This window comes from Eschrichtius robustus, chromosome 9 (genome assembly GCF_028021215.1).
Source record: "Eschrichtius robustus isolate mEscRob2 chromosome 9, mEscRob2.pri, whole genome shotgun sequence".
Lineage (NCBI taxonomy): Eukaryota > Metazoa > Chordata > Mammalia > Artiodactyla > Eschrichtiidae > Eschrichtius > Eschrichtius robustus.
The window spans coordinates 71,533,978-71,548,567 of record NC_090832.1 but is presented as its reverse complement, the minus strand read 5'-3'; the positions used below and the strand labels follow the sequence as shown (position 1 = coordinate 71,548,567).

At 46.7% G+C, this 14,590-nt stretch overlaps 1 protein-coding gene across 1 annotated transcript in view; it reads left to right on the top strand.

Annotated features, from left to right (window-relative positions):
- Positions 1-14,590, top strand: part of NT5E (5'-nucleotidase ecto) — a 45,546-nt gene that overhangs the window by 16,927 nt on the left and 14,029 nt on the right. The window contains exon 3 of the mRNA XM_068551521.1: positions 4,028-4,216. Coding sequence (XP_068407622.1) covers positions 4,028-4,216 — 189 coding nt within the window. The remainder of the gene's footprint in view (positions 1-4,027; positions 4,217-14,590) is intronic.

Genomic DNA, 14,590 nt, shown 5'->3' with positions numbered 1-14,590 from the left:
CACGGTGACCAAGCCTTTGCACACGGTCACCGGCTGTCGCTGAGGTCATTGTGAAGCCACAGAGGGCAGCCACGGACGTGATGAGTCACTGGCTTTTTTTTTTTTTTTTTTTTTATATCTTTATTGGAGTATAATTGCTTTACAATGGTGTGTTAGTTTCTGCTGAGTCACTGGCTTTTGAAGTGTTTTAGGAGTGCTCTTCTGCCTCAAAGGGATGTGGTCCCACCGGAGGGACCTGGTGTACAGTCTCGGGCCGCTCTCCACCACCCAGCCTGACCTCTTCCTCTCCCCACCCCTGCAGACATCGCTGTGCGGGCTGATCAGACCTTCCCCGGGGCTCAGGGGATGCTGCCTCTCTGAACCACCTGGGGCTTTCCTGCCAAGAGGCCAGGGTGGCGATTACAGAGTGAACCGATCACCGACATGGGTAGAGCTGGAGTAATGTGGCCCAGTTGCCGCAGGGCGCCCTCGGGTGGGACGCTTCTGCTGTGGGTCCCCGTCACCCCCCAGAAAACGCCTCCCCCTCGTCACATTTGTCCTCGTTCTGGGCTTCCTGCATGACTGGAGCAGCCTGAGGACGGAGCTGGGTCTCCTCTCAGTGAACATCTGGAACCCAGTAGAGTGGCCGGCTGAGGATCTTGGGCTAAAGATGTGGACGTGTTGAATAGCTGAATAATTGTGTGTCTCCATAATGTCTATTCCATCCAGGGGGTTTTGAGTTCATTTAAGGCGGCATGTAATTAATGCCATAGGAGAGTCATAAACAAAGTCAGGGAGGGAGAGGGAGGGGTTCCGGTGAGCGAAGGACGTGACGGCCGGCTTGGGGGTGAGGCACACACGATGAAGACCTTGCTTGGCCTCTCCAGGGTGTGCGAAGCATCTGGGGCAAAAGGCATTCCAGGAGTGAGGTCAGAGTCACCTGCTAGGACACAGGCTCCTGAGGACAGGGACCTGCTGGGTGCCAGCACAGGGGAGGTTCCCAGTGAAAGTGGCTGGAATGAACTCGTGAGAGCAGGCAGGTGTGGGACCACAATCCCAAAGTGGCTGGGTGTTCAGTTTTCTGGAACATGGGTTCTAAGCAGAGAAAGCTAGAAAGGGGGGTGAGGACTGGATTGTCAGGCTGAGGAGTTCAGCATGATTTGGAGAAAAGCATTACCCCTCCTTTAATAGTCACCAGTAAAGGGACTTCCCTGGTGGTCCAGTGGTTAAGACTTTGCCTTCCAATGCAGGGGGTGAGGGTTCGATCCCTGATCTGGGAGTTAAGATCCCACGTGCCTCGCAGCCAAAAAACCAAGACATAAAACAGAAGCAGTATTGTAACAAATTCAATAAAGACTTAAAAAAAATTTTTTTTTTAATTGTCACCAATAAAAAGGTAGAAGGGGAGTAGGGTGGTGGAGAGACAGAGGGCTCCAGAACTCAGCCCACCCTGTCTGGGACTCTGACAGCACCCCGTCTTAGTTCTTTACCAGGTTACAACAGACAGGGGCTCCGAAGGGGCCGTGCTCTTTCCAGCAGCTCTCAGGAGAGAAAGGCTGCACCGTGCAGGGACCAGAGCAGGAGCTGGGCAGGGGTGGAGCAGGACACTTGCTTCTCCCGAGACCACAGCCCAGCAGCCCGGCTCCTCCTACAGATCTCTGACCCCGAATCCAGCCTCATTCCTCCCGTGCTGGTGACCCACAGGTATAATTTGTATTTCTAGCACATTTAATTTATTTTAGCTAGATAATGGACTTCCTCTCACTCCCCTCATGATATCCTGAAATATATCCCATGCTTTCTGTATGTTGAGATGACCGATCCTGTGAGGTTTCTGATGTGTTAGGAGAATACATTCCTTTGTCCTCAGAGGCCTTTCTCTCAACTTTTTTCTTTCTTCTTGCCAGCCACACTGAAGTAGAGGACGGTAGCGTTGTCTGAAAGTCTCAGCAAACATTTATTCAGTTATTCATTGATTCATTCCACCTGAGAGCTTGCCTCTGTGCCAGGCACTGTTCTAGGCATCAGAGATACTGACCCCAAAAAAGCCCTGCTCACTGGAGCTTCACGTTTAGTGGGAGAAGAAATAAATGAGGAAAATGTTTGGTGCATCAGAAGGTGATAAATGATATAGAGAGAAATTAAGCAGGAGACGGGGTGGCAAGTGGGGCGTAGGGGTGAGCGCACCTTGTCGTTTTAAGGAGAGACTCAATGAGCAGCTCACAGAGATGGTGACATGGCACTGAGGGTGACCGGGGAGCCCTGAGCTTCTTGGGGTGACTGGCAAGAAGCAGATTATTCTTGATGGCCTCATGGCAGACAATGGTGGCCAAGCTGTTACACCTCTTGATTTTTTTTTTTTGAAAAAAATCAATATTTATTTACTTTTTAAAAGTAAACTAGGATTGGCTAGATGATTACTTCTTTTTTTTTAATTGGGGTATAGTTGCTTTACAGTGTTGTGTTAGTTTCTGCTGTACAGCAAAATGAATCAGCTATATGTATACACATATCCCCTCCTTTTCAGATTTCCTTCCCGTTTAGGTCACCACAGAGCACTGAGTAGAGTTCCCTGTGCTCTACAGCAGGTTCTCATTAGTTATCTGTTTTATGCATGTTAGTGTATATATATCAATCCCGATCTCCCAGTTCATCCCACCCTCCCTTTCCCCCCTTGGTGTCCATACGTTTGTTCTCTACGTCTGTGTCTCTGTTTCTGCCCTGCAAACATCACCTCTTGATTTGTAAATGTTGCCTGTGAGTTACTGACAGCACTGCGGGTCCCGTGCCACATCTGTGAGCCACTCGTTTTCAGGCCGTCCGTCTGGGGTGCCCCCAGCTTTGCCATCAGCCATGCTGTTTATTTTCTGTGCTCATTGGCACATGTTGGCTTGACTGATTCGAGAGACTCCAGAGTTCCCCACTGGAGCACAACGGAGACCCCCACGGCATCACAAGGGGTGAGTTTTAACAGTCCTGTAGCTCCTTAGAGAGTTGAATACTTTTCACACTGGAGATGGCAGACTCCTGGGTTTCGAAAGATCGTTACGAGACTGATTCATGTTTCGGCATTTTCATTTGAGAGATGGCTCTGAGATATTTGCATAAGGGAATCTGGATCCTCTAGAGGATCCCGAGTCACAGGCGGCTGGATGTGACTTCAGGGCAGCGTGTCTGTGTTTGCAGTCACCTGTGTGCCAGTCAGAGCCATAAGCCCTCAAGCCGCGCTGGGGTTTGGCCACAGGGGTAGCACGTGCCTGCGACACACAGAGCGCCCAGCTGGGCAGTCACACCCACACTCACCAGCTGCACCAGCGGGCAAGCTTCCGCTCCCACTGCGTGCGGGGCGAGCCTCCAGGGAAAGATGCGCATGCTCCCCAGGGCCGGCAGTCCTTGGATGAGACACCCCCCGCCCGCTGCCGTCTAATCAGAGCTCCGTGATGCTCTAATGCTGACCTTAGCCAGTGGACAAGACAGAGTTGTCAACGGTGTCGTACGATTGGCATTCAAGGGCTAATTGCTGACAGAGTTTCAAGGGTGAAGACTGATTATGTTGAACTTGCAAACAAAGCCGTAGAGTAGCTAATCTGGTTGGTTTGTTTTTTTCAGCTTTATTGAGAGGTATGATTGACACCCAGCACCTGTATGGGTTTAAGGTGTGCAGCACAGTGACTTGGCATAGATACAGTCCATCATGCTTATGTGCTCAGCCATGGTCTGCACTGGCCTGATGGAAGTCTAAATATACAAATAGATGTAAGAAAATAGAGACATTCCAAATCTGAAGCCTCCTCACAGTTGGAATTTGAGTAACATAATATCATCCACAACCTTAAACCAGTGCAACATTAAGCAAATGCAAATGAGCATATTGATGTGAATTTTTATTGGCTTTGTAGAGATTTTATACTGAATTTATAAATAAGTTTTGGTCTTAGTAATTTCAGAGCTTTAGGAGGTTAAGGTGTTTGTATTTGGTATGCTTGTATAATAAGCAATATAATAAAAATTGTTGTCAATAAATGTCCATATTTATTTTCTTCCTTAGGAACGAATTTAGTATTCGAAGATGAAATCGCTGCATTGCAACCTGAAGTAGATAAGCTAAAAACTCTAAATGTGAACAAAATTATTGCACTGGGACATTCTGGTTTTGAAACGGATAAACTCATCGCTCAGAAAGTGAAGGGCGTGGACGTAGTGGTGGGAGGACATTCCAACACCTTTCTTTACACAGGTAATGGCAGCAGGAGGGCTAGATGATATACGTTACATATATAGTATAATATATACATGTAATAATGTACATAGGTGATGCACACTGAGTGGTAACATGTATAAATCTTACTCAAAGAGACTTTTTAAAAAATTTTATTCAAATACAGTTGATTTACAATGTTGTGTTAGTTTCAGGTTTACAGCAAAGTGATTCAGTTATATGTATATGTACATTCTTTTTTAGATTCTTTTCCATTATAGGTTATTACAAGATATTGAGTAGAGTTCCCTGTGCTCTTCAGTAGGTCCTTGTTGGTTATCTATTTTATACATAGTAGTGTGTATGTTAATCCCAAACTCCTAATTTGTCCCTCCCCTGCTTTCCCCTTTGGTAACCATAAGTTTGTTTTCCATGTCTGTGAGTCTATTTCTGTTTTGTAAATAAGTTCATTTATATCATTTTAAATTAGATTCCACATATGAGTGATATCATATGATATTTGTCTTTCTCTGTCTGACTTGCTTCACTTAGTATGATAATCTCTAGGTCCATCCATGTTGCTGCAATTGGCATTATTTCATCCTTTTTGTTGGCTGAATAGTATTCCAATGTATATATGTACCACATCTTCTTTATCCATTCATCTGTTGATGGACATTTAGGTTGCCTCCATGCAAAGAGACATTACTAAGAGTAATTTATTAGTTTCATGAGTATGTCAATTCCATTCATTTATGTAAATTATAAATATATTTAACATACACATTCAAATATAAAAAAGGTTACTGAGACCCAACTAAAAGTCATTGTACATCAAAAAGCAACATGCCATATAAAAATTTTAAGCATAAACAACATAATGTAAATAAGGCCTTCACAGCTCAAGGTGACAGGGCTTGATTGGTAGGTTCACAGGTGGCAGAAGCTGGAACTCTGGGCTCAAGCCCTAACCCTGCAGCATCCCAGGACTGTGGTACCCTAGAAGCCACAGGCCCCCGTGCTCTTGCGAGCACTCTCTCCTCCCTCGATTTCTTCCCCCCTCCTCTCCCTTCCCCTCCCTCCCCTCTCTCCTCCTCCATCCCCTCTCTCCATCCCTCCCTCCTCCTCTCCCTCTTTCCCTTCCCTCTCTCTTTTCTTCCTTCCCATCTTCCCTCCATTCCTTCCACATGTCTCTCTCTCTCTCTCTCTTCCCTTGGTGCCAGGTAGTTTTAGTTAGAAAAAGTCTAACTCTTTTTTTTTCCCATTTGAACCTATACTGTCACAAAACTTTTGGGTCCGGCTCAATGAGTCTTTCCCACCATGCCCTCTCCCTGCCCCAACCACTGCTTCATGGGGCTTTAAAGTATTTTCAAGAAAAGGAAGACGAGCAGGAGAGCCTGCTGGAACTGGCTTCTATCAGCTCTGGGAAGGACAACTTCGGTGGGGAACAACCCTCCCCTTGGTGAGGTCGCTGCTTCGCCCGTCTCTATGTGAGCTATCTCAGGCGATCCTATTTTTATAAAAGCAACAGTTAAAAATACCCAAAACAGTAAGAAATGTCCAAACCTGTTAAAAGTTCTCACTAAGAAGAGCGTACGGGTAATTTTTAATTTCTTCTTAGCACCTTTGAGTATTTTCAAATGATGAATGCATGTCGCTTTTACAATGAGAAAAAGAGACACAAATTATAAAAAAGGAAAGAAAGAAAGAAACACAATATTGGGTCAGAAGTCCTCATTCCTGGTTCACTTGAAGGACCTTGAGTAGTCACCCTCTCTGAACCTGTTAGCTTTGCTTCAGAATGTCCGTGACAACGCTCCAATGAAATCCTGCAAAAGAGAATGTGCCTTTTGGTAAGGAGATGAATTTCGTGAATGATGAATGACTGGATGAAAGAAAGATTTGAGGATAAAAATTACAATTTGCTTATCCATAAACCTTAAAGTAGATAATTACAGTCTCTGGAAAAAACTGCCTGTAGAGTCTTAGTCATTTATCTCACATTTCATGATTGCTTACCAAGATTAAACTTGTTCTCCTGAAAATATTCAATTTGGATATTCATCATTGTGAGGAATGAACTTAACAATTAAAGGTAATTCCAGGACACAGTAGAGGATGAGGCATATTTGCTTGTTTAAATAAATTTTCCCAGCCTTGAAAAACAAACAAACGAAACAACAACAAAAAACAACCCTCCGCTGAATTGCCTTTGGAATTAGCACGAAGTTAAATATGATTGGTTAATCAAATCGGGGTTAAAATAATACATCTTTTGGAATTTTAGCAAGTCCTCCTTGCTGAGGACCATTTCAGCACACACACACACAAATACACTCACCTGAAAGAGAATTTCACAAAGTGTCGGGATTGCACCTGATATTTTCTATTCTGTTATTTAATTTTTTTTAAATGCTGGTGACTACCTGTTAAATAAGGTTCATTGTCTTGTAACCAGTCCATATTTTTAAAACCTCAGCTTTAAGTGGGGCACGACCAAAACAGCACATGGACGGTTCCCCTCCAAATAGTGAAGCCCCTGCAGGTTCTCTGGATTACAGCCACCGTGCACATGCAGACCAGACAACCCTGGTATTGCCTGACCATTCTCACGTTGGGATGAAGAGGAGAGGACTTCCCCGTCCAGGCTTGCAAAATGTCAGAGCTGCAAGGATGAGGGCTAGAATGCAGACTTCTAAAGGATTTAAATCCTAGAGTTAAGGAACTGGTCCATGCTGTTGCCTTTGGACAAAAAAGTAGTAAATTGTGTGCAGGTTGGAAGATGTGGCAGGTGTGCCAGGGGACTCTCCTCGGTGTGTGACCCTTGAAGGCAGACAGGCTCCTGAGACGCCGTCGCTCTGTTTGCCTCCCACTATTGTAACTGAATTTTGGATCATGCAAGCCCATCGGTTAGCTGTGGCCTTGGTGAGTGTAGACGTCCGTTCCTCCATCTGCACAGTTAAGGAGTTACAAGTGTGAAGTCTATGATCCCATCTATTCAAACACCCTGCTCCCTAGAAAGGCATCCATGCCAAGAGCCTGATTGCTTACTTTCGGGAATTTGGGGAAGTAAAACATTTCTTGGTAGAATACTCTCTAACTTCCTTAGGTTACTGCAGTGACTTTCTTTATACCTCCAGCTCCTTTGAGGCTCATACCTCCTGGTTGCCCTGTCTCCCCCCTTATCACTGTCACCTAAGCCCCTCCCCAGTGTCACCAAGAATTTAGCACCCAACGTCCTGTCTTCCTCTGCACTCAAGCTGCTGCCTGCATCCTGGCTGAGTGTCTATATGGATGGTGGAGCCAATACCCGAGTTCAGAGTCCCTTGATCCTATCAACTCGTGACTGTCACCTCCTTTTCAGCAACCTCACTTCTGGGACCACAGACTGAGACCTAGTCATCGTCCTGAATTGCGGCATGCCCACAGCCCCACTGCCCACCTCCCTCCTCTCCTTAAGGCTCTCTCACCCTTATTCCTCTGCGAGGCGGCCTGCAGCCTCACGGAAACCTCGGTCTGGTGAACCCTCCTCCCCTCCCAGCCCAGCAGGTGTCACTTCTCCTCCTTAGCCTGGGAGCGTCCATTACAGACTCACCACCACATCTCTAGCTGACACCTGGAAGGCGGGTGCCCAGGATTGTTGAGTGAATGCCAACAGATGTAGCTCCTTTAAAAGTAAGATCTTTTGGGACTTCCCAGGTGGTCCAGTGGTTAGGGCTTCCCTGCTTCCACCGCTGGAGGCACGGGTTTGATTCCTGGTCAGGGAACTAAGATCTCACATGCTGCATGGCGTGACCAAAAAAAAAAAAAATTTTTTTTTTAAGTAAGATTTCTTTATTTGAACAGCTTTTTGTATTAAGTACCTCATTTGTATTGCTTCTGGATTTTGGCACACATTTCTTGAATATGAAATTCAAGCCTTTTCATTGACTTAGAGAACATAAATGATTTTAATGAACACTGTATTTTGTTCTCAAAACAAATGGAGTTCACAGTTTAAGTATAAATAAAACCAGGAAACCTTAGTGTTTGTTCTTCCCACGGCAGCCAGCGGCTGGTACTCGAGTGCAGGGGTGGACCCATCCCTGCTTTGATAGAATAAGTGAGGGAGGACAAAAGACTTGTTTGTGGTTTGCAATCATTGTTCATCTCGCCATTGATTTGCACTCTTGTAGTTTAGATAATCTTGTCTTTCAGAACAAGAAAGTGGTCTTATTATTTACTACATCCACAGGACAGGGAAACACTCTGCAACAAAGATCCGCTTCCTTTGGGCATCCATAGGATTGCTGACGTGTGGGTTTATTGAGTGAGCTGGGAGAACCAGCCAAAGGGCAGAGGTGTGGCCGGTAACTTCAAAGATGATGTCCTTGGTGGCACAGGGACTCACTTGTCCCAGAGGTCACTACTCAGGACCCCTCGGTCAGCTTCCAGCCATAGCCCAGCCTCAGCACCAGCTTCCTTCACGGAGCAAAGCCAGAGCCTTCTGGTTAACGATTTTTGCAGCCACATAACACTGATCAGTTTTAGTTACGTCTCATGAAACTGCTTTCCAGGGTGAAGTGGGGTGAGCCAAACCCCAAATGATCTGTAAAACAGGGTCATATCCTTTGGCAGGGTTGAGTTGTCAGGTAAGCTGATGACCGACTACATATTGTGAAATCCAAAGCCTGCTCCTACCACAGGGCAGATCTCTTCCCAGAACTGCCATTCGTGTTGCCCTAATTTTGCCCCTTGATGGTCTTCAAGAAGGACCTCATTTTTCCAGCCTCACTGTGACAAGCAGCACGGGGTCATGGAGAGGGCTTTGGACTCTGACGGCCACAGTCTCCCCCCGGGGTTGGTCACTACTGGCTGCCCGACCTCAGACATGTTACTTAACCACTCTGAGCTTCAGCTTTTTATTTTAAAAAACCGCTACAATGATTCAGTGATTCTCTGACTACCTCAGAGAATGTTGTAGGGATTAAATGAGGTGGTATAGGAACAGAGCATAGTGGGTCCAAGAAAAATATGTCAGTTCTCCAATATTCTGCAACATGGGAAAATGTATACAATTTCATTTTAAATGAAAAAGAGGAAGATACAATTTTTTTTCTTTTACAACTATACAAACATTTATTACCCAGACTGTAGTCACTTGACACAACTCCAAACTAATTTATGAGGTCACTCCTCCCTTGAATAAATAAAAAGACTGTTTATCCTACAGCACTCGGGAAACACTGGAGCTCTTCTCCCCCCCTCCCCCCAAAATCTGATCATTCCTTGGGGAGCCTATATTTTTCCTGATCCCCTAGGTCCTGATTCTTACTTGTGTCCCCTCTGTTCTTGCCTCTTCTTGTCCACGCAGCAGAGACCCAAATATGCAAGAGTGCCCTTTCTTCTTGATCTCCCTGAATTCCATCCACATGAGGCATCTTCCCTCCAAGTCGGCCAGGCACAGCAGGGGACCCGCCGCTGTGCAGTCTGGGATGACCCTGCCTTCCGAGTCTCTGCCATCCCAGGGCGTGCCTCGCTGGCTGACTTTCTTCCGCAGCCCGCCCTCCTCCCATTCCGGGTTCTCCTCTTGTTACTTCTGTCCGCACCCCCTTGATCCAAGGCTACCCCTGAAATTCAAGTTTTCTCCCACTATTTTTTTTTTAATTTTTATTTATTTATTTATTTATTATTTTATTTATTTTATTTATTTATGGCTGTGTTGGGTCTTCGTTTCTGTGCGAGGGCTTTCTCTAGTTGTGGCAAGCGGGGGCCACTCCTCATCGCGGTGCGCGGGCCTCTCGCTATCGTGGCCTCTCTTGTTGCGGAGCACAGGCTCCAGACGCGCAGGCTCAGTAGTTGTGGCTCACGGGCCTAGTTGCTCCGCGGCATGTGGGATCTTCCCAGACCAGGGCTCGAACCCGTGTCCCCTGCATTAGCAGGCAGATTCTCAACCACTGCGCCACCAGGGAAGCCCTCTCCCACTATTTTTATGCAAAAAATTAAGCTCTTTGTGTGCACCCCTGCTCCACCATCCCCATCGTTGTCGGGGACCCGTCCTTCCAGGCAGGTCTGCCTCACCTCCCCCAGGGGAGGAGGAGAGGTGTGGGGACCCAAGACCGTCATTAGGAAAGGCTGGCGGACCCTGGTCCTCTCACAGGTGTTTACTAGACAGAAAATGATTTTCTCCCTAGAATGGATTCTGCCACCCATTTCCCCCTCTTTGCTATCCATGCATACATATTTTATTTATTTGTTTGTTTGTTTGTTTGTTTATTTTTGGCTGCGTTGGGTCTTCGTTGCTGCGCCCGGGCTTTCTTTAGTTGCAGCGAGCGGGGGCTACTCTTCGTTGTGGTGCGCGGGCTTCTCATTGCGGTGGCTTCTCTTGTTGTGGAGCATGGGCTCTAGGCACGTGGGCTTCAGTAGTTGTGGCATGTGGGCTCAGTATTTGTGGCTCGCGGGCTCTAGAGCACAGGCTCAGTAGTTGTGGCACACGGGCTTAGTTGCCCCACGGCATGTGGGATCTTCCCGGACCAGGGCTCGAACCTGTGTCCCCTGCATTGGCAGGCGGATTCTTAACTACTGCGCCACTAGGGAAGCCCTACATATATTTTTTTTAATTGAAGTATACTTGATGTACAATGTTGTGTTAATTTCTGCTGTACAGCAAAGTGGTTCAGTTATACATATATCTACACTCTTTTTTATATTCTTTTCCATTTTGGTGTATCACAAGATATTGAATATAGTTCCCTGTGCTCTACAGTAGGACCTCGTTTATCTATTCTATATACACTAGTTTGCATCTGCTAATCCCAAACTCCCAATCCTTCCCTCACACACCCTCCCTCCCCCCCCCTTAGCAACCACAAGTCTGTTCTCTTCATACATATATATTTTTTTTAATTCACAGAAATTATATTGGTTATTGCCATGGCGGGGTGGGACTGCAATTAAATTTTTCTTCTCCATTTGCCAAATATTGTCATGCTAGTTTTACTTTGATAAAAAAATTTTTTAACCTCTCTAAACCCTAGAAACTGAACCATTAATCCTAAAGTTTGTTAAAAGAAAATTTTCCACAGACAACTTACTGATCGGTAGGCTTCTATTCGGCAATTCATGGGTGCAGCAGCGTCCCATCTGGCAGAGAAAAGGGGGCTCGGAAGAGCTATAGGAGGCCAGAGGGTCTTAGAGACCAAAGGGAGCAGGAACGAGGAAGTTGCCCTGGGCATTGCTGACGGTTAACTTCCCTTCTGTGGAGCAGACGGAGGTCTTGGATCCTGTGCGGCTTGGGCCTGAGGGGCTGGGAGCGCTGGGCCTGCCTGTTCTGGGAGAGCCACGCAGAAGCGCAGTTGAGTTCTGGTTTGCTGATGGGAATCTTAGCATGAGTGGCTCCATCTTGGGCCTGATCTGGTTACTTTCACAACTTGAACTCCTATAAATATATGTGTTAAATTTTTTAAAAAGGAGAGGTGTATACTCAGTTTGAGAATCTGAGCGAAATACACAAATGACCAAATGTATCTTCTTACCTTTAAAAGGTAAGAAACCGGGAGTGCGGTGCTTTGTCCCAAGCAGCCTGGCTCTGCCTCACTCAGATCTCTTGTCCTCAGTTTATTAATTTCCCCCAAGCCTAGAAACTCATACGGTTGTCAGTTTTGACGTCTCACGTGAAAGGAAATTTACAAATCATCTGTCATGTTGTGAAGCAGAGCTTCGGGCTTCCCCACCAGAAGTCCTGCAGGTTCTGAGATAAGCCCATTTGAATTGTGCATCGTGTGCTCACCACTGTGGCCGAAGCTAATGCTTTGTGGAAATCAGCAGCTCAGACCCGCACTGAATACAAACACCTAGCATTTCCCAGGGTACAGAACCACTCTGGAATGCCCTGTCCAGCTAAATGCTGATTTTCCCTAAAAAAAAATATCAGGTTTACATCAATTCATGGTCCTGTGGACCTCCTTTTTAATTTCAAATGGAACTACAAAGCATGTTAAGATGAAAATCAGCCTCTCTCTCTCCAGCCAGTTCCTTTGGACTTTGTATTTTAACAGGCCATAGTGATGGAGCCAGAGGATGGCTGCATTGTTATGATTTTGTTTTTAATTTTTATATAAAACCATGTTCTATAATGTAAAAAGCGAATGGGAAGTCTGGTGTCTGGAAGGATAGTCACCCCAGCTTAGATCCTCCGTGAAGAAAAGAGGGTGATGGACAGCAGGGATATCACTCCATCCCCTGCTCTTTCCCCATTGAGTGGCCTCTCCAGGCCTCACAAAGATGAAGCGAAGCCCTCAGGCCTGGCTCCACGGGACAGTGGAGTCCCACACCCTGGGCACTTGTTGGAGCTTGGAGGTGTTTGTTGAGTGAGGGAAATGTGTGTGAACCCGTTCCCACCCTGCCGGGGTCTCTTATTTACCCCAGCCAGTCAGGACCCGGTACAGGCAGACAACCCGGATTGGACTTCATGAGAGTTTGTGCCCACTCTGGGTACCACTTGAAGATACATCATCACTTTTAGACCTTCCGGTCATCACTGAATGTCCAAGAGCCAGAATGTGGGCAGTATATCAAAGCATGTACAAAACAGAGGAACACAGTCCCAATATGGAGAATGTCAGTGGCCCCTTGAGTTCCCTGGAGGAGACATGACAGCCTGTGTATCAGGGTTGGGTACAGAGATGGCTGAGGAGGCAGTGACTCACCCCTCTGGTTGCAGAACACCTTTTGACAGCGGCTGGCCTGACTGCCCGGGGGGAAAAGGGCATCTTGGCCAGCCTACTTCATGGCTTGCAATGCCACAAGACTTCCTGCATGTGAAAGATGCTCATAACTTAAAAATTAAACCACTTTTGGTGTCAAACACTATCAAATCTCTTGTTTTACAAGTACAGGAAATAAATTTAGGTCCCAGGAGTTAAAAGTCTCTCCCAAGGTTGTGAAACCAGATTAAAAGGGAGCTGGCACCAAAACCTATTCTCTCGACAAGCAGGTCATTCAGCTTTATGAGCCCCACCCAGCTCATTAGTTGAGGAAATTGAATGGAGGGGAGTTGGGGATGGGGCATGACTCCTCTTGACCTATGGATTCCTCCACAGGAAGGGCATGTAAATCTTGTCTGATCTCTGGAAAACTGTTGGCTAAACCACTTAAAATCAGTCATTCAACATTTATTGACCACCTACTATGTGCTGGGCCAGCCCCAGAGACACAGCAGCCTCTGCCCTCATGGAACTTACTGGCTTGAAAGGGATCCTGATGCTGATCAGATTTTTTTTTTTTAATTTATTTATTTATGGCTGTCTTTTTGGGTCTTCGTTTCTGTGCGAGGGCTTTCTCCAGTTGCGGCAAGTGGGGGCCACTCTTCATCGCGGTGCGCGGGCCTCTCACTATTGCGGCCTCTCTTGTTGCAGAGCACAGGCTCCAGACGCGCAGGCTCAGCAATTGTGGCTCACGGGCCTAGCCGCTCCGCGGCATGTGGGATCCTCCCAGACCAGGGCTCGAACCCGTGTCCCCTGCATTGGCAGGCGGACTCTCAACCACTGTGCCACCAGGGAAGCCCCAGATTTTTTTTTTAAGTATGCAAAGAAATCAATCATATTATATGTAATTACAAAGCATGCTGTGAAGGAAGAAGTCCACAATGCTGGGAGAGCAGGTATAGGAGGGCCTGACCACGTCTGGGGAATCATCAGAGAGTGTTCTCCTGAGGAACTGACGTTTGGCTAAGATCAGAAAGACGTCCAGGAGGTAACTTGGTAAATAATTATCGCTAACCTTTACTGAGCATTTACCTGAGTCAGGCTTCACGTGCTGCATTAACTTCTTTAATTCTCGAAACAACCTCTAAGGCAGGTATTGTTATTTTCTCCTTTTATAGATGAATACACTGAAGCAAAAAGATGTAAATAATTTGCCTGTGGGCCTCTGGTTCCAGGTCTTACTCTATATTCATGGCTCTGGAGGCGGGTGTGGTCTAGGAATGGGAGAAACTCAGATTGCTGAAGTGCAGGGTGGAGGGTCTAGATGAAGCTGGGCCGCATCATGTAGGTCTGATAGGCTATGATGTTCACGTCAAAAATTGTAGTGTTGCTATCCAACCGAGCACAGGTCTGCTCACCCGCCATGCCGAAAAGCCAATCCTCTGACACCAGGTTGTAGTGAAGGAAAGTACAGCGTTTGTTTGCCAGGTGCCAAGCCAGGAGTCTTGTGCCCAGGAGTCCCACAGGGCCCTGCTCCGTATCAGCGGGGCAGGCACTTGCCCGGGCCTGCGCTGGGATCGCCCGCATTCCTGAGGGGCTGCTGTTCGGTTCCCTCAGACACCCTCGCCGTTCTAGGGAATGCCCAGTTACCAGCTCTAAATGTCAGCCCACAGCTCCTGGCTCCTCCAAGGCTTGCTTCCAAGATGATTTATTTGCCAAAAGGCTGGAA